General features: G+C 41.6%; 1 protein-coding gene across 2 annotated transcripts in view; it reads right to left on the bottom strand.

Moving 5' to 3' along the window:
- The window catches only part of RNF34 (ring finger protein 34), a 49,784-nt gene extending 29,595 nt beyond the window's left edge, over nucleotides 1-20,189 (bottom strand). The window contains exon 1 of one of the 2 annotated variants that reach the window (XM_044290547.1): nucleotides 20,055-20,189. In XM_044290547.1, the coding sequence (XP_044146482.1) occupies nucleotides 20,055-20,060 (6 nt within the window). In that variant the 5' untranslated portion in view covers nucleotides 20,061-20,189. The remainder of the gene's footprint in view (nucleotides 1-20,054) is intronic. The other variant, XM_044290554.1, reaches the window with a different exon arrangement.
- Nucleotides 20,190-20,676: the final 487 nt, after the last annotated feature.

A 20,676-nucleotide genomic window follows, 5' to 3' on the forward strand; every position in this document is an offset into this window, starting at 1 on the left:
CCCAAGAATGGAGGGTCCCAGAGTCGCTTCTCTGAATGGAGCGATAGTGTGAATGTCGGTCTACTACTCTATTCATTTTTATGGGACTGATGAAGAGAGTGCCCTATCAGTCCCATGAAAATGAACAGAGCGGTGGACTGATATGTGTGCAACCACTCCGGGGACCCTCCATTCTTTGGACTGCTGAGGTTCCCTCCAGTCTGACCCCTGTGGCTCAGTGATAAATACTTTTATGTGGAATAACCCCTTTATTGATATACAGTACACAGTTCAGGAGATAATTAAAAAGATAAACTGAGAAATAATATTGCAGAAAATATGGGTGCTTGGTGGAAATAATCTTGCTCGGTGACTTCACAATGCATGTTATATACTCAGTGGAAAAACTGTGTGTAAATCAATGAATAAAAAAATAATTTAAATATTATTTTAAAATAAATATATTCACAAATACTTTTCATTAGTTATAATGGCTCGTTTTGTCTGGGGAGCAATCATGAGGAGAAATAAAATGGCCGCCGTCCTATCAGTACACACAAAACCTGTCCTAATCACACAGCAGGACAAGCTACTTCAGAACACTGAGCTAAAGAGCTGACTCATCCTCTTCTCTGCTCTTCTTTTCAGGAATCATGATCCTGAATACAGGTAAATCTCTGTGGGAATGAAGATGATGCGGAGACATGAGAGGAGGGTGAGGTGTGGATAATGAGCAGCAGCACTTGTTTACAGTCTCCATTACCACAGCCTGTCCTGTCCATCCTCTATGTACTTCATGTCTCCTCATGAACTAAATTCCCCAGAGATTCACCTTACGTTCTTATCATCTGTATTTAGGATCATAATCCCTGGCAAGCAGAGAGGAGGATGAGGCAGCTCTTTACCTCAGTGCTGTGAAGTAACTTGTCCTCATGTGTGATCAGTACAGGTTTTGTGCAAACTAATAGGACAGCGACCATTTTGTTTCCCCTAATGAAAACGAGCCATTATAAATAATGAAAGGAATTTGAGAATATATTTATAATAAAGTAATTTAAGTATATTCATTTTCTTAATTCCAGGAGAACCCCTTTAAGGGAACTACTGATTTAACGTACAAGGGCTGATTGGCAGGGGTGCCTGGAGTCTGACCCTACCTATCTGATACTCATGACCTATCCTAAGGATAGCTCATCAATATAAGAAACCAGTCAACCCCTTTAGTTACTTACCTGACAGATCCTGTGCCGCCGCTCTGGTTCTCCAGGCCAAGCTCTATTTAACCTAGTGCAGAGGTGATGGAAGATGACACAGACAATAAAGCAAAGCTGCCTAGCCTCAGAAAACATGGAGACAATATGACTAATACCAAGTGCAAACTTAGTCTAAGAGGGTAATTTACTATCAGATATAAACCAGTTTTGTAGCGTATATCGGTCACAGATTGCGGCACAAAGGTTATTTTTTACTTTTCCCCACTCACGCAAGGTCTAAAAAAAAGTGGTAGTGGCGTGACCAGGGAAGGGGACGGGTCTGCAGGCCCGTTTTATTTATCATTTTCTAAGTCTGTTTTAGGCGTAGAAAATGTTCTAAATCTACGCCACCAAGGAAGCTAGCAGAAATTTAGACTGGTCGTGGATTTGCCACAGTTATGTAGTTACCGCCACTGGAACCATCATGGATCCGCAAATACGCTTCCACTAGGATTATACAACCGGCTGTATCCGTTATGAACGGATCCGGTTGTAAAACCATTGTAAGTCAAGTGTAAGCAGTTTTCTTTTGTGTAAGAGAAAACGGATCCTGCACCATTGACTTACAGTGTGTTCCATGCTGGATCCGTATCGTTCCGTAAACCATGATGCACTCAAAAATGTTGCTTGCAGCGTTTTTCTGTCCAGCATGGGAACGCAAACAAGCGGAACGAAATGCATTCTTGTGCACTCAGTTCAGTTATGTCCACATTGAAAATGAATGGGGACACAACTGAAGCGCTTTCCTGATGTGAAAGTAGCTTAAAACGCCAGTCTTAAATAACCTCCCTAAGTTTCTTTGGTGCACATTTTCCCATTTTAAAGAGGTATTCCAGTTTCAATGAGTACATTTAGGCTAGGGCTACACGACGACAATAAGTCGTGCAACAAATAGGGCAGAACTACACTGCCACATTTGTTGCGTGACATTTTGTCGCACCAATGTCACGCAACAATTTTTAAATTGATACTCTATGGTGTCGCACTGCGACAGAAATCCATTTCAGTGCGACACCATAGACTATCGTTATAAAAATTGTCGTGCGACAAATGTCGTCGTGTAGCCCTAGCCTTATTTGTCTACAGCAGAGATCAGCAACCTCTGGCACTCCAGCTATTCTGAAACTACCACTCCCAGAATCCTCCTTTCACTTCTGTGGAAGTTACAAGAACAGCTTATGCACACAAGCTTAAATAGTGGTCCAAAATGCACAGGCACAGTCACTTAACTGGGTCCGCGATCCACAAGATTCAGTCCGCACTGCAAAAAAACTTAGACTTACGGTAATTCTGTTTCCTTGAGTCCACCATGACGGCTTAACCATCAGATTGACTCCTTGACCTCTGTAGGGGCAGGAACACAGAGTTTAAAAGACCACCACCCACTCTCACCCTCAGTGTTTATAAATTACCAAGTGGGTGAGTATTACTTCATACTCTAACCCCTCTTATAACCTCGGGGGGGAATTTACGAGCAGTCATGGTGGATTCAAAGAAACAGAATTACCGGTAAGTCTAATTACGGTTTTTCCATTTCGTCCACCATGAAGACTTAACCATGAGAACTATTAGATTACTTAGTAGGGAGGGAGACTGCTTGCAGGACCTTCTGTCCAAAGGTCAAATCAGTAGAAGCAGACACAATAATGTCTTATAAACGTATTTATATTAGACCAGGTGGCGGCTCTACAGATTTTGTCTAGGGAAACACCCGCTCTTTCAGCCCATGAAGATGCCATTGCTCTTGTGGAGTGGGCTCTTGTAGTTGTGGGACTAGTAAGGCCTGACATTTGGTAACAGCAGGATATAGTTGACTTAATCCAACGACCTATAGAGGCCTATGATGCTTTTATCCCCCTGTTTTGACCAGCAAACTGAATAAGAAGATTGCCATCCTTTCTGAATTGTTTTTGTCGCCGGTATTGTATAATAGTCTCCTTGACATCCAGGAGTTTGAATTGTTCCTCAGATGAATTCTTTACATTTTCAGGAAAAGAAGGGAAGACGATTTTTTGGTCTCTATGAAAATCTGAGACGACTTTCAGAAGAAAACCCGGATCCAGTTTCAAAACTATTCTGTCCGGAAAGACAGAGAGATGGGGTTCTCGGCAGGAGAGAGCCTGAATCTCTCCCAGGTGTCTAGCTGATGTTATAGCTCTTAAGAACGCAGCTTTGAAAGTAAGATGTTTCATTGAAATGTCCTGTAAGGGAGTAAATGGAGATTTCATTAGACCTTTCAAGACCAGATTTAAATCCCACTGGTGTATCCTTGGGGTTATAGATGATCTTAGTCTAGAAGCAGCTCTTACAAATCTTCTTATCCACCTATGGCTGACTAGATCTGTATCATAACATGCACCCAAAGTGGATATCTGTACCTTTAGTGTACTGGGTCTGAGGCCCATATCCAGCCCCTCTGGAGAAAATCTAAAATCTCGATACTTGGGGGAGAATTTATTGGTGAATCTTGTCCCCAGTCAACTGCAGTATTTTCTCCAGATTTTGAGATAGATTGCTGAAGTAACTCTTTTTCTGCTAGATTTTAGAGTATTAATAACCTTTTCTGAAAGACCTTTACTCTTTAAAATCTCGCGTTCAGGATCCATGCTGATAATTTGAACAGGCTGAGATCTTGGTAAAGGATGGGACCCTGTGATAGAATGTCCTTCTGGAGAGGTATTTTCCATGGCTCTTCCTTTAGGACGGCGAACCAACTTCTCTTCAGCCAATAGGGAACCACCAGTATTACTGTTACAGGATCAGTTATTACCTTCTGCAGTACTCTAGGAATTAGGGCCCAGGGAGAAAAAACGTAAGCAAGGTTCCAGGTCCACCTGACTGAACAAAACTGCCCCAATTTCGTGTTGTTTTTTGACGCGAATAGGTCTATTTGAGGGACTCCCCATCTTCTGGAAATTTTCAGAAAAAATTCTTGATTTAGGGACCACTCCACTAGTTCAAAAGATTTTCTGCTGAGGTAGTCGGCTTCTTTGTTTTCTGAACTCTTTAGATAGATCGCTGTGACTGAAAGTACATTTCTTTCTGCCTAGAAGAATATTCTTTCCGCCAGACCCTTTAGGCTTGGAGATCTTGTTCCCCCCTGGTGTTTTAGGTAGGCCACAGCTGTTACATTGTCGGAGAATATTTTTAGATTATGTTTTCCGGACAATAGTTTTTGGGATACTTTTAGAGTCTCCCAGATAGCTCTCAACTCTCGGTAGTTTGATCTTTGTTTTATTTCGTTTGACCACCTGCCCTGGTAGTTTGAGGAGGCTACCTTTGCTCCCCAGCCCATGCCGCTTGCATCTGTCACTATCTGGATTTCTCAACCAGGTTACGCCCCTCGACAGATTCTTCTTTTCCGTCTACCAGTTTAAATCTGACTTTACGCATAGGGGGATGGATATCTTTTTCTCTAGGGAGAACCTTTTTCTGTTCCACTTCCCTAGTATCCAGGATTGAGTTATCCTGGTATGGGCCTGGCACCATGCCACTGCGGTGATGCACGAGGTCATCATTCCCAGAAGGCTCATGGCACTGATAGAACACTGACTTTGGGATTGGAATCTCTTTATCTTTTCCTTGAAAGATACCAACTTTTCTTCTAGTAGAGATGACATCTGGGTAATAGAATTTAGCATCACCCCTAGGAATTTAATTTGAGTAGATGGTGCTGGACAAGACTTTTTCCGATTTATTAACCAACCAGTTTTTTAGATCTATGGAAGTCATGAAGGCTCCGTTTTTGATTAAAGGGATAATGGAAGATATAGACTGTATTTTGAATTTCCTGTAGGTAATGGCTTTAGATGTTCTATCCCCCCCCCCCCCCAAGATTTCATCCACAAGGCACTTCTCGCTGAATCAAAGAGAGCCACATCCTTAGAGGCGAACCTAACAGACTCAGCTGAGGCATCCGCCAAGAACGTTGTGGCTGACCTGAGAAGGGGAATAGAGTTTAGGATCTCCTCTCTAGCAGTCCTGTTTTTAATATGGCTTTCTAATTCGCTGAGACAAAAATACATGGATCTAGACACTAATGTTGCCGCTATGTTCGTTTTAATACCAAACATGGATGCTTCCCATGATTTTTTCAGTAGAGCATCAGCCTTCCTTTCCATTGGATCTTGTAGCTGAGAAGAATCCTCAAATGGAAGGGAGGTCTTTTTGACAACTTTCGATACCTGGACATCAATCTTTGGTGTTTAATTAAAGATTTTTACTTCAGCTTGATCAAACAGCCTGTTTCTAAACTCCCTCGAGACACCTAATCTCTTTTCTGGATCCATCCACTCGTTCAGAATTATATCTTTAATATTTTTATTTACTGGATTTCTTTGCTCCAAGTCCTCCAAACATTTCATCCTGGACCAACCGGGGCTTTTGTATTTCCTCAATGCCCATGGTAGTTCTTACAGCTCCCAATAATTCCTCCATATCCCCAGAAGAGAAAATATTTTTTACTATCTTCCACAATTTCTCCCTCTGACAGAACATCCATATCAATGTACTGTCTAGAGGTGGAAACCTCCTCGTCCATGTCCTCTACATCAGAGGAGGATGGAATGGACATCTTAGATCTTTTTGCAGGTGGAGCAGGAGGAACGGATTTGAGGGAGGACAGGGAGGATTTTATCTCGTTCTGGATCATAGATTTAACTTCCATAAGGATAGATGGTTGCTCTTCTTTTACAAGCTCATTAATGCAAGACTGACAGAGCTTCTTTTTGTAATTTTCAGGAAGTCTCTTGGTACAAGTTGTACATCTAGAGACTTTGGATATAATTCTGGGCTCTTTCACTCCCTATAAGAGAGGAGCAACCAGGTATCATAAGATCATACACATTAAGCATGTCAAAGTGATACATATTCTCCCCAAAGGGGAACTCACGGTTGGAGTAGCTGAGGGGGGGGGGGGGGATCTGTAGAATCCATCTGGCCTGCAGGGGCATCAGGAGCTGACATTCTATCCTGAAGGAGGAACACCACACTGGAAACTGTTGAATCTGCTGCTTTTTACCACAGACACTGCATCTGACGTCATCAGCGCGCGCACACGTGCGTTCCAAGCTCCACCCCCCATGTCCTCTGCAGGCCGGGAACAGGAGGTCTCTCTGTGAGGTGCCCCCAAGGTACAGGAAACACTGAGGATGAGAGTGGGTGGTGGCCTTTTAAACTCTGTGTTCCTGCCCCTACAGAGGTCAAGGGGTCAATCTCATGGTGGACGAAATGGGAAACAGAACGTGCTTCCACTCCGTGCTTCCGCTCTATATCTTGTGGACTTATTCAAGTGAATGGGTCCGCATCCGTGATAAAGAGCGCACCCTGCTGGTGCCAGTATATTTTAGACCCGCTGTTTAAGGGAAACAATACAGGCACGGTTCACGTGCTGCTGTGGTGAGTGTGTATTGTGAGTGGATAAATGGCTCCCTTCGAATAAGCGTTGTGAAGACTGCGAAGCACCACGTGCCACTGAGAGGTGAACATCAGCTATGAAGGGGTACGAGGGCAGACCGACACATTACAGTGGAGCAGCTCATAACCAAAATGGACAAGGAGGCTACCAGATGTGTGTCTGAAACAGTTCAGCAAACCCTACTGCGCATGGGGCTCTGTAGCAGACGGATGGTCACTGCACCTCTACTAACAAAGTTGCTTCGGCAAAAGAGGTTGTCTCATCATAGACATCAATGTTTGTGTGCACAAGCCCTTTTAAAAAAAAAAAAAAAAAAGATTCGGAAGCACAGCTCCGTTCAACGTGTAGTGCTGGGTAACTTCAGCTCAGCTCCCATTTTGCTGCAGGGAACAGCTAAACAGTGAGGGTGCTGGGTGTCAGACCCTCACAGTGGATATTGATTACCTACAATAGAGCAGCAGATCTCCAACCTGCAGATTCCGAATTTCTTGGTTGTCAAGATCACGATGATAAAAATAGGATCTACTCCTTGACATCAGTTCAGACACATATGATCATTTCCATGGTGCAGTCAGCCCTCTCTCTAGGGGACAAAGCTGCTTATAATGCAGAGCAGGTGACAACTTGAAGGAATTATGCAGTATTTCTATATTGATATGCTCCAACACGACAAAGAATATTAATGGTGCTTGGTATTAAAAAAAAAAAAAAAAAAAAAAAGTACCAATGAAATAAAACTTTTGGGCTTAGTTAAAAAAATTATAAATAAAAAAAATCTTTCACACTCTACTAGAGAAACCTAGTGGTGAAAATCCAATCATCTAAAATCCCATACTGGAACCCAGGAACACAAAGGTGCATTAACAGCCCCCAGAACGCTGTATTGTGTATGCTTGCTGGAAAAAAGCAGTTGGGTGATAAATTAATTACGATGTGACAGAACTTAAAGATTTTCCAAAATATTGGGAACTCTCTGAGCAATGAGTCACACCCATTCACTTCGGAGCTGAGCTGCAGTAACCTGGTACAGCCACTACACAACGGAGGGAGCTGTCTGCTTCTGGTTCCATCCATTGTGTTTTGTGGCAGCTGCTGAGAACAGCTGAATGATGGAGGTGTCAGCTGTCAGACCCCCACCAATTAGATATTGATGACATGTCCTATATATATATATATTACACACACATAGTCGAGTCACATTATTATGACCACCATCTACTTTTGGCATCAGCAGCTCAGAGCCTATGAAGGAAGTCACGTGTCGTGAGGGATGCTGGGTATATAAGCTGTCTGCACACATATCCCTCGTTGCTTTCATGGGAAAAAAAGGGGGAATTTATCAGCGCTGCAGAAACTGAGGATTATTGGCTTTTAGGCCAAGGATGGCGGTATTTCTGAAACTGCAGTTTGTGAACGGTTCACGTGCTGCTGTGGTGAGTGTGTATTGTGAGCGGACAAACGGCACCACTGTGAATAAGCGTTGTGTAGACTGCGGAGCACCACGTGCCACTGAGAGGTGGACGTCAGCTATGAAGGGGTACGAGGGCAGACCGACACATTACAGTGAAGTAGCATATAGGACAAGTTCAGTAACGCATTTCAGACCATAAACAAATAGCGGTCCTTTCTCATGAGGAAGGACCGCTATTTATGGTCTGAAACGCATTACTGAACTTGTCCTATATGTCGACGATTTTATACCGCAATAAAGCTACGATTTTTCACCATCTTCGAGCTGGATATTTCTACTTTTCCTGATGTATCGCAATGCATCCAGGTGCGTCATCCGTGCTCGGTTGGTAGAGGGGAAGGTGAGAGCTGCTGTGTGCTTCAATGTGATCTATATAGTAATAGTGTATACGGAATCACTAGTAATATATACATACACGGTATTCTATACCAGTGTTTCCCAACCAGTGTGCCTCCAGCTGTTGCAAAACTACAACTCCCAGCATGCCCGCACAGCCAAAGGGTGTCTAGGCATGCTGGGAGTTGTAGTTTTGCAACAGCTGGAGGCACACTGGTTGGGAAACACTGTACTATACTATGTATGTATATATTACTAGTGATTCCGTATACACTATTACTACACTGTATTATATATATATATATATATATATATATATATATATACACACACATACACAGTACAGACCAAAAGTTTGGACACACCTTCTCATTCAAAGAGTTTTCTTTATTTTCCTGACTATGAAAATTGTAGATTCACACTGAAGGCATCAAAACTATGAATTAACACATGTGGAATTATATACATAATAAAAAAGTGTGAAACAACGGAAAATATGTCATATTCTAGGTTCTTCAAAGTAGCCACCTTTTGCTTTGATTACTGCTTTGCACACTCTTGGCATTCTCTTGATAACCTTCAAGAGGTAGTCACCTGAAATGGTTTTCACTTCACAGGTGTGCCCTGTCAGGTTTAATAAGTGGGATTTCTTGCCTTACAAATGGGGTTGGGACCATCAGTTGCAGTGTGGAGAAGTCAGGTGGATACACAGCTGATAGTCCTACTGAGTAGACTGTTAGAATTTGTATTATGGCAAGAAAAAAGCAGCTAAGTAAAGAAAAACGAGTGGCCATCATTACTTTAAGAAATGAAGGTCAGTCAGTCCGAAAAATTGGGAAAACTTTGAAAGTGTCCCCAAGTGCAGTCACAAAAACCATCAAGCACTACAAAGAAACTGGCTCACATGCGGACCGCCCCAGGAAAGGAAGACCAAGAGTCACCTCTGCTGCGGAGGATAAGTTCATCCGAGTCACCAGCCTCAGAAATCGCAGGTTAACAGCAGCTCAGATTAGAGACCAGGTCAATGCCACACAGAGTTCTAGCAGCAGACACATCTCTAGAACAACTGTTAGGGTCCATTCACACGTCCGTTGTTTCTTTCCTGATCTGTTCTGTTTTTTGCTGAACAGATCTGGACCCATTCATTTTCAATGGGTCCTGAAAAAAAATCTGACATTGTGCTGTCCGTTTTTTTTCAGGACCCATTGAAAATGAATGGGTCCAGATCTGTTCAGCAAAAAACGGAACAGATCAGGAAACAAACAACAGGACGTGCGAATAGACCCTTAAGAGGAGACTGTGAATCAGGCCTTCATGGTAGAATATCTGCTAGGAAACCACTGCTAAGGACAGGCAACAAGCAGAAGAGACTTGTTTGGGCTAAAGAACACAAGGAATGGACATTAGACCAGTGGAAATCTGTGCTTTGGTCTGATGAGTCCAAATTTGAGATCTTTGGTTCCAACCATCGTGTCTTTGTGCGACGCAGAAAAGGTGAACGGATGGACTCTACATGCCTGGTTCCCACCGTGAAGCATGGAGGAGGAGGTGTGATGGTGTGGGGGTGCTTTGCTGGTGACACTGTTGGGGATTTATTCAAAATTGAAGGCATACTGAACTAGCATGGCTACCACAACATCTTGCAGCGGCATGCTATTCCATCCGGTTTGCGTTTAGTTGGACCATCATTTATTTTTCAACAGGACAATGACCCCAAACACCCCTCCAGGCTGTGTAAGGGCTATTTGACCATGAAGGAGAGTGATGGGGTGCTGCGCCAGATGACCTGGCCTCCACAGTCACTGGACCTGAACCCAATCAAGATGGTTTGGGGTGAGCTGGACCGCAGAGTGAAGGCAAAAGGGCCAACAAGTGCTAAGCATCTCTGGGAACTCCTTCAAGACTGTTGGAAGACCATTTCAGGTGACTACCTCTTGAAGCTCATCAAGAGAATGCCAAGAGTGTGCAAAGCAGTAATCAAAGCAAAAGGTGGCTACTTTGAAGAACCTAGAATATGACATATTTTCTTGTTTCACACTTTTTTGTTATGTATACAATTCCACATGTGTTAATTCATAGTTTTGATGCCTTCAGTGTGAATCTACAATTTTCATAGTCATGAAAATAAAGAAAACTCTTTGAATGAGAAGGTGTGTCCAAACTTTTGGTCTGTACTAATATATATATATATATATATATATATATATATATACACACATAGTATAGTAGTTATATATAAGGAATCAGTGGCAGTATAGTGAGTATATATATATATATATATACACACACACACACACACATAGTATAGTATATAGTAGATATATATAAGGAATCACTGGCAGTAAAGTGAGTATATATATATATATATATATATATATATATATATATACACACACACAGTATAGTGAATATATATACAGTGGAGGAAATAATTATTTGACCCCTCACTGATTTTGTAAGTTTGTCCAATGACAAAGAAATGAAAAGTCTCAGAACAGTATCATTTCAATGGTAGGTTTATTGTAACAGTGGCAGATAGCACATCAAAAGGAAAATCGAAAAAATAACTTTAAATAAAAGATAGCAACTGATTTGCATTTCATTGAGTGAAATAAGTATTTGAACCCTCTAACAAAAAAAGACTTAATACTTGGTGGAAAAACCCTTGTTTGCAAGCACAGAGGTCAAACGTTTCTTGTAATTGATGACCAAGTTTGCGCACATTTTAGGAGGAATGTTGGTCCACTCCTCTTTGCAGATCATCTCTAAATCCCTAAGGTTTCGAGGCTGTCTCTGTGCAACTCTGAGCTTGAGCTCCCTCCATAGGTTTTCGATTGGATTAAGGTCCGGAGACTGACTAGGCCACTCCATGACCTTAATGTGCTTCTTCTTGAGCCACTCCTTTGTTGCCTTTGCTGTATGTTTTGGGTCATTGTCGTGCTGGAACACCCATCCACGACCCATTTTCAGTTTCCTGGCAGAGGGAAGGAGGTTGTCGCTCAGGATTTCACGATACATGGCTCCGTCCATTTTCCCGTTTATGCGAATAAGTTGTCCTGTGCCCTTAGCAGAAAAACACCCCCAAAGCAAAATGTTTCCACCCCCATGCTTGACGGTGGGGACGGTGTTTTGGGGGTCATAGGCAGCATTTTTCTTCCTCCAAACACAGCGAGTTGAGTTAATGCCAAAGAGCTCTATTTTGGTCTCATCAGACCACAGCACCTTCTCCCAGTCACTCTCTGAATCATTCAGGTGTTCATTGGCAAACTTCAGACGGGCCTGCACATGTGCCTTCCTGAGCAGGGGGACCTTGCGAGCCCTGCAGGATTTTAATCCATTGCGGTGTAATGTGTTTCCAATGGTTTTCTTGGTGACTGTGGTCCCTGCTAATTTGAGGTCATTAACTAACTCCTCCCGTGTAGTTCTAGGATGCTTTTTCACCTTTCTCAGAACCATTGACACCCCATGAGGTGAGATCTTGCGTGGAGCCCCAGAGCGAGGTCGATTGATGGTCATTTTGTGCTCCTTCAATTTTCGAACAATCGCACCAACAGTTGTCACCTTCTCTCCCAGCTTCTTGCTAATGGTTTTGTAGCCCATTCCAGCCTTGTGCAGGTCTACAATTTTGTCTCTGACATCCTTGGACAGCTCTTTGGTCTTTCCCATGTTGGAGAGTTTGGAGTCTGCTTGATTGATTGATTCTGTGGACAGGTGTCTTTTATACAGGTGACTAGTTAAGACAGGTGTCCTTAATGAGGGTGACTAATTGAGTAGAAGTGTCTAACCACTCTGTGGGAGCCAGAACTCTTAATGGTTGGTAGGGGTTCAAATACTTATTTCACTCAATGAAATGCAAATCAGTTGCTATCTTTTATTTAAAGTTATTTTTTCGATTTTCCTTTTGATGTGCTATCTGCCACTGTTACAATAAACCTACCATTGAAATGATACTGTTCTGAGACTTTTCATTTCTTTGTCATTGGACAAACTTACAAAATCAGTGAGGGGTCAAATAATTATTTCCTCCACTGTATATATATATATATACACACACACACACACACACACAGTATAGTGAGTATATATACACACACACAGTATAGTGAGTATATACACACACACATAGTATAGTGAGTATATACACACACACACACATAGTATAGTATATAGTAATATAATAAAAGAATGAGGGGCACTCCGTATGAGGGAACAGGAGACAGTGGTTCACAATAAAATTTATTATTTGATATACTACCACATAAAATTTCTTATTTAATATACTACCACATATATTTACTGTATATAAAAACAATAAAATAAATAATAAAACAAATTAGATCAGGATCCTAATCAATAATAAAATGTCCAGAAAGTCCACAGGACAACACACATCCGGTGTTAAATCGCCACAGATGGTATGGGCAAACTATCGTATCAAGGAATCTTTTTCCAATGTATCACTTGGGGATGTCAAGCTTCCACAAAGTCCCATATGAAACATCCGATTACGGACAGATCAGGCATACAACACAAAAGTTCTCTTATCCGATAGGACAGCCAGAATATCTTACCCTCTGTATGTCCGCACCACCGGTATGGGAACTCGAGGTAATGGCTGGGTGATGTTAACGCGGCGTCCCACGTGGTACGAGTCTGACGTGACGTCTCACGTGACTCACCAACTTGGATCGTAGTAGCGTATGCCAGTAGCGTCACCGGCTCTGTGTTAGAAGCTTGCTATATAGATGGCCCCAACCGAAGCTGTCGCTCAACGGTTCACTTGTAGTGTTCAGGGGGAAAGAGAGAAGGCTCACTGTCTTGACTTGCCCAAACGCGTTTCGAGGTATACACCTCTTCCTCAGTGGTGAAGACAGTGAGCTCTGAGCAGCCTTTTGTATCCTCCCAGGAAGCCAGCTCAGGTGGAGCTGCTTTAATTATAACATCCAAACCACGGCATCGGGACCTGATTAGATTCCATATTGGATCCTGCTTCTTTCATAATATAAACATCAAATATCGCAACATTTTATCGTCTGTATCAAAACAGAAGATAGCAAAATGGTAGCATCCCATAATCTATTTGATGTTTGACACGTGCAGTATCCAATGAAAAGTCACAGCTGTATAAGGGATATTTCCATGGACTAACTCACCACATTAACATAAATATATTTCATTCCAATAGAATGACATAACACTAACCAAAATATAGAATTCTGGCCTAATAGCATTGTTAATGGTGCTATCATATCATTTTCAAATAAAACGCACCGAAAACGCATATGCGTTTTCAGTGCGTTTTTAATGCGTTTTTTATAAAAAATCAATTAAAACTTAAAATAATGTTAAAAAACCTTCAAACACAATAAAATAAGCTTCGTGCAACCTATATGAAGCATCATACAGTTAATTTTTTTCAAAAATAGAGACCTGGGGAAGCTCCCCTCTAAGAAACATGATATCTATACCGGAGGAGGGGATAAAAATATATATTCATATACTTGTGTGTAGATAGGGGAGGAGAGCTGGGCAGGGAGGCAGGAACAGGGTGCTGTAACACAAGCAGAACCCTGAATCCACATCCCCACCCAACTCCACCCCCGATCCTCAAAGGAATCCAAATAGTTCCCATTCCGCATTCAAACCCCTGGGAATAAGGGATTCAAACTCAAAAATACGGCGTGATTCTTGTCTGGACATGGCAGCCACATGATTGCCACCTCTCCATGGTTTTTTCACTTGTTCTAATGCAATAAATGTTAAGGATGAGGGGTCACAATTATGAACCTCCTTAAAGTGTTTTGAGAGGGAATGTAACAAATAACCTTTTTTGATATTTGCCAGATGTTCTGCCACTCTCTTTTTTAGGGTCCTCTTAGTCCTTCCTATATACTGTTTTTGACAGCTACATTGAAGAAGGTAAATAATATCAGTCGAGTCACAGGTCAGACATTCCTTAATGTCTAACCTGAAGGAATTTTGAGTCGACATGACACTTGTAGTTTTCTTAGCAAAATTGGTGACCTTGCAGTTCCCACACCGTCCACATCGATGGAAACCACCCTTTGTCAACCAACTTTGTCCTTCATTAGGACCTTTATTCATCTTCTTCAATGTAGGTGCTATCTTGGATGCTAATGTGACCGCTTTAGTATATGTGATCCTCGGGTCTCTAGTCAGAGATGAACCTATGATCTTATCGTCCAGAAGGAAATGCCAATATTTTCTAATTATTTTTTCTACCTGCCGATATTGGGAATTAGAAGGCAAAATCATTCTCAAAGTCTCATCTGTAGGGGTCTTAACTTTTGGGACAAAAAAATCTTGTCTGTGCATATTCCTGACTTTCTCTAAAGCTGTATTCACTGTTTGATTGGGATATTCCCTCTTTAGGAACTGTTGACTCAAAATGGTGGCTTCTTCCTCAAATTGTTCCTGGTCAGTACAATTTCGCTTTAGTCGTCTAAATTGGCTAACTGGTATGTTAAGTAGCCATCTTGGCAAGTGGCAGCTGGAAAATCGAATATAGCTGTTCCTAGCTACCTCTTTCACGAAAGTACAACATTTGATCTTATTTCCTTTTATCGCCACCTTGATATCCAGGAACTCAATCTCTTCATGACTGATCTTTGGAGTGAACACTAAATTCCTATCATTTTCATTGATCTCTATCAAAAAATTTTCAAGGGTTTCCCTCGTGCCTTCCCAAATGAATAGCACGTCATCAATGTACCTACGCCATAGGACCAGATTCCCCCCCAGCCTATGCCTGATGGTCTCACTCTCCCACTGGGCTAGGAAGAGATTGGCATAGCTGGGGGCGAATCTGGTACCCATGGCGGTACCCGTGAGCTGAAGAAAAAAGTCCTGCTCAAAAGCGAAAAAATTGTGTGAAAGAATATATCTTACTCCCTCCAAAATGAACATTAGTTGGTCATCTTTGAGGATATTAGCATTCTGAAATTGTTTCAGTAATGCATCGATTCCCATCCTGTGTTCAATCACGGTATAGAGAGAGCTGACATCAAGTGTGCCAAGCAGCCATCCCTCCTTATATTCTAAGGATTCCAATAATTTGACAATATCTGTCGTATCTTTAATGTAGGAGGCTGTGTTCTTAACTAGAGGTTGAAGCCAGCGATCAATATACCGCGACAGATTTGACGAAATAGAGTCAATTCCCGATACTATTGGTCTCCCTGGTGGACATTTCAAATCTTTATGGATTTTAGGGAGACAATAGAAAACGGGAATCCTCTTTTGTGTATCCATAATGTATCTAGCCTCATGGTCCTGAAACAATTTCAGAATGCTAATATCCTCAAAGATGACCAACTAATGTTCATTTTGGAGGGAGTAAGATATATTCTTTCACACAATTTTTTCGCTTTTGAGCAGGACTTTTTTCTTCAGCTCACGGGTACCGCCATGGGTACCAGATTCGCCCCCAGCTATGCCAATCTCTTCCTAGCCCAGTGGGAGAGTGAGACCATCAGGCATAGGCTGGGGGGGAATCTGGTCCTATGGCGTAGGTACATTGATGACGTGCTATTCATTTGGGAAGGCACGAGGGAAACCCTTGAAAAAATTTTGATAGAGATCAATGAAAATGATAGGAATTTAGTGTTCACTCCAAAGATCAGTCATGAAGAGATTGAGTTCCTGGATATCAAGGTGGCGATAAAAGGAAATAAGATCAAATGTTGTACTTTCGTGAAAGGACCAGGAACAATTTGAGGAAGAAGCCACCATTTTGAGTCAACAGTTCCTAAAGAGGGAATATCCCAATCAAACAGTGAATACAGCTTTAGAGAAAGTCAGGAATATGCACAGACAAGATTTTTTTGTCCCAAAAGTTAAGACCCCTACAGATGAGACTTTGAGAATGATTTTGCCTTCTAATTCCCAATATCGGCAGGTAGAAAAAATAATTAGAAAATATTGGCATTTCCTTCTGGACGATAAGATCATAGGTTCATCTCTGACTAGAGACCCGAGGATCACATATACTAAAGCGGTCACATTAGCATCCAAGATAGCACCTACATTGAAGAAGATGAATAAAGGTCCTAATGAAGGACAAAGTTGGTTGACAAAGGGTGGTTTCCATCGATGTGGACGGTGTGGGAACTGCAAGGTCACCAATTTTGCTAAGAAAACTACAAGTGTCATGTCGACTCAAAATTCCTTCAGGTTAGACATTAAGGAATGTCTGACCTGTGACTCGACTGATATTATTTACCTTCTTCAATGTAGCTGTCAAAAACAGTATATAGGAAGGACTAAGAGGACCCTAAAAAAGAGAGTGGCAGAACATCTGGCAAATATCAAAAAAGGTTATTTGTTACATTCCCTCTCAAAACACTTTAAGGAGGTTCATAATTGTGACCCCTCATCCTTAACATTTATTGCATTAGAACAAGTGAAAAAACCATGGAGAGGTGGCAATCATGTGGCTGCCATGTCCAGACAAGAATCACGCCGTATTTTTGAGTTTGAATCCCTTATTCCCAGGGGTTTGAATGCGGAATGGGAACTATTTGGATTCCTTTGAGGATCGGGGGTGGAGTTGGGTGGGGATGTGGATTCAGGGTTCTGCTTGTGTTACAGCACCCTGTTCCTGCCTCCCTGCCCAGCTCTCCTCCCCTATCTACACACAAGTATATGAATATATATTTTTATCCCCTCCTCCGGTATAGATATCATGTTTCTTAGAGGGGAGCTTCCCCAGGTCTCTATTTTTGAAAAAAATTAACTGTATGATGCTTCATATAGGTTGCACAAAGCTTATTTTATTGTGTTTGAAGGTTTTTTAACATTATTTTAAGTTTTAATTGATTTTTTATAAAAAACGCATTAAAAACGCACTGAAAACGCATATGCGTTTTCGGTGCGTTTTATTTGAAAATGATATGATAGCACCATTAACAATGCTATTAGGCCAGAATTCTATATTTTGGTTAGTGTTATGTCATTCTATTGGAATGAAATATATTTATGTTAATGTGGTGAGTTAGTCCATGGAAATATCCCTTATACAGCTGTGACTTTTCATTGGATACTGCACGTGTCAAACATCAAATAGATTATGGGATGCTACCATTTTGCTATCTTCTGTTTTGATACAGACGATAAAATGTTGCGATATTTGATGTTTATATTATGAAAGAAGCAGGATCCAATATGGAATCTAATCAGGTCCCGATGCCGTGGTTTGGATGTTATAATTAAAGCAGCTCCACCTGAGCTGGCTTCCTGGGAGGATACAAAAGGCTGCTCAGAGCTCACTGTCTTCACCACTGAGGAAGAGGTGTATACCTCGAAACGCGTTTGGGCAAGTCAAGACAGTGAGCCTTCTCTCTTTCCCCCTGAACACTACAAGTGAACCGTTGAGCGACAGCTTCAGTTGGGGCCATCTATATAGCAAGCTTCTAACACAGAGCCGGTGACGCTACTGGCATACGCTACTACGATCCAAGTTGGTGAGTCACGTGAGACGTCACGTCAGACTCGTACCACGTGGGACGCCGCGTTAACATCACCCAGCCATTACCTCGAGTTCCCATACCGGTGGTGCGGACATACAGAGGGTAAGATATTCTGGCTGTCCTATCGGATAAGAGAACTTTTGTGTTGTATGCCTGATCTGTCCGTAATCGGATGTTTCATATGGGACTTTGTGGAAGCTTGACATCCCCAAGTGATACATTGGAAAAAGATTCCTTGATACGATAGTTTGCCCATACCATCTGTGGCGATTTAACACCGGATGTGTGTTGTCCTGTGGACTTTCTGGACATTTTATTATTGATTAGGATCCTGATCTAATTTGTTTTATTATTTATTTTATTGTTTTTATATACAGTAAATATATGTGGTAGTATATTAAATAAGAAATTTTATGTGGTAGTATATCAAATAATAAATTTTATTGTGAACCACTGTCTCCTGTTCCCTCATACAGAGTGCCCCTCATTCTTTTATTATATTACTCCTTTCTTGTGCGGTCTGGGTGGACCGAGAGGTGTGCACCCTGTCCATTCAGTATTGGGGTGAGCCGCTGATTATTTACATTTTTTATTATAGTATATAGTAGTTATATATAAGGAATCAGTGGCAGTATAGTGAGTATATATATATATATATACACACACACACACATAGTATAGTATATAGTAGATATATATAAGGAATCACTGGCAGTAAAGTGAGTATATATATATATATATATATATATATATACACACACAGTATAGTGAATATATATATATATATATATACACACACACACAGTATAGTGAGTATATATACACACACACAGTATAGTGAGTATATACACACACACATAGTATAGTGAGTATATACACACACACACACACACACACATAGTATAGTATATAGTAGTTATATATAAGGAATCAGTGGCAGTATAGTGAGTATATATATATATATATATATATACACACACACACACACAGTATAGTATATAGTAGATATATATAAGGAATCACTGGCAGTAAAGTGAGTATATACAGGTCCTTCTCAAAAATTTAGCATATTGTGATAAAGTTCATTATTTTCTGTAATGTACTGATAAACATTAGACTTTCATATATTTTAGATTTATTACACACCAACTGAAGTAGTTCAAGCCTTTTATTGTTTTAATATTGATGATTTTGGCATACAGCTCATGAAAACCCCGAATTTCCTATCTCAAAAAATTAGCATATCATGAAAAGGTTCTCTAAACGAGCTATTAACCTAATCATCTGAATCAACTAATTAACTCTAAACACCTGCAAAAGATTCCTGAGGCTTTTAAAAACTCCCAGCCTGGTTCATTACTCCAAACTGCAATCATGGGTAAGACTGCCGACCTGACTGCTGTCCAGAAGGCCATCATTGACACCCTCAAGCAAGAGGGTAAGACACAGACACACACACACACAGTATGTATATATATATATATACACACACACACACACACACACACACACACACACACACACACTATAGTGAATATATATATATATATATACACACACACACACACACACACACACACACACACACACACACACACACACAGTATAGTGAGTATATACACACACATAGTATAGTATATAGTAGTTATATATAAGGAATCAGTGGCAGTATAGTGAGTGTATATGTATATATATATATATATATATATACACACACACACACACACACACACACACACACACACACACACACAGTATATAGTAGTTATATATAAGGAATCAGTGGCAGTATAGTGAGTGTGTGTGTGTGTATATATATATATATATATATATATATACACACACACACACACACACACACACACACACACACACACACACACACACAGTAGTTATATATAAGGAATCAGTGGCAGTATAGTGAGTGTGTGTGTATATATATATATATATATATATGTACACACACACAGTATAGTGAAGCGCAGCAGATCCATTGTGTCATCATTGTAGGTCTCTCTGCCCCGGGGACCGGACCAGTCCCTACACTCAGCGCCCGGTCCTGCATGTATTATCCCGGAGACACCAGCCCCGTGCCCGCACTGCCTCTTTACCTTCATGACACCGTCCGCTTTGCGCTCCCCACCGACCCGGTCTCTGACACACAACCATCAGTCGCCACCGTTACATGTAAATTCCACCGTTAGATGACATCAGGGCCATGTGACCGGAGCTGGCGGTGACGTCATCGGGACACATGACCACGCTTCGGCAGAGGAGGGAGGCATGGATGGATGGTCTCCAGCACAGGGCGTAGCTCGGGCGCGTTTCCTTCTCTGCTGCATAAACCCCCGCAGTTCTCGGGCCAGCTCTTCTGTGCAGAGGCTGAAAGCCTTTCCTGTCGGTCCTGCTGCAGCGCCGGGCGGCGAGGGCTGCCGAGGAGGAGGCGGTGACGTGTCGTCCCCGCTGCCGCTCGGGCACAGAAACCTCTGAGCAGTGCCAAAGGGCCTGCCTGCTCCACACCATACCTTTCTGGAAACCAGTGGGGATCACCTGTGTATACTAACATTATCCCTGTACTGTGCATTAGAGAGATCCGATGTGGGAGTCTCTACTCACGTCATAGACATGATTGTATACCACCTACATTACGTATGATGTACTTTTTATTTCCGTATTTAGAACTGTGTGGAGAACGTAGATTCATCCTCCCCTGCACACCAGAATACTGCCAGA

Source organism: Bufo gargarizans, chromosome 1 (genome assembly GCF_014858855.1).
Source record: "Bufo gargarizans isolate SCDJY-AF-19 chromosome 1, ASM1485885v1, whole genome shotgun sequence".
Classification (NCBI taxonomy): domain Eukaryota; kingdom Metazoa; phylum Chordata; class Amphibia; order Anura; family Bufonidae; genus Bufo; species Bufo gargarizans.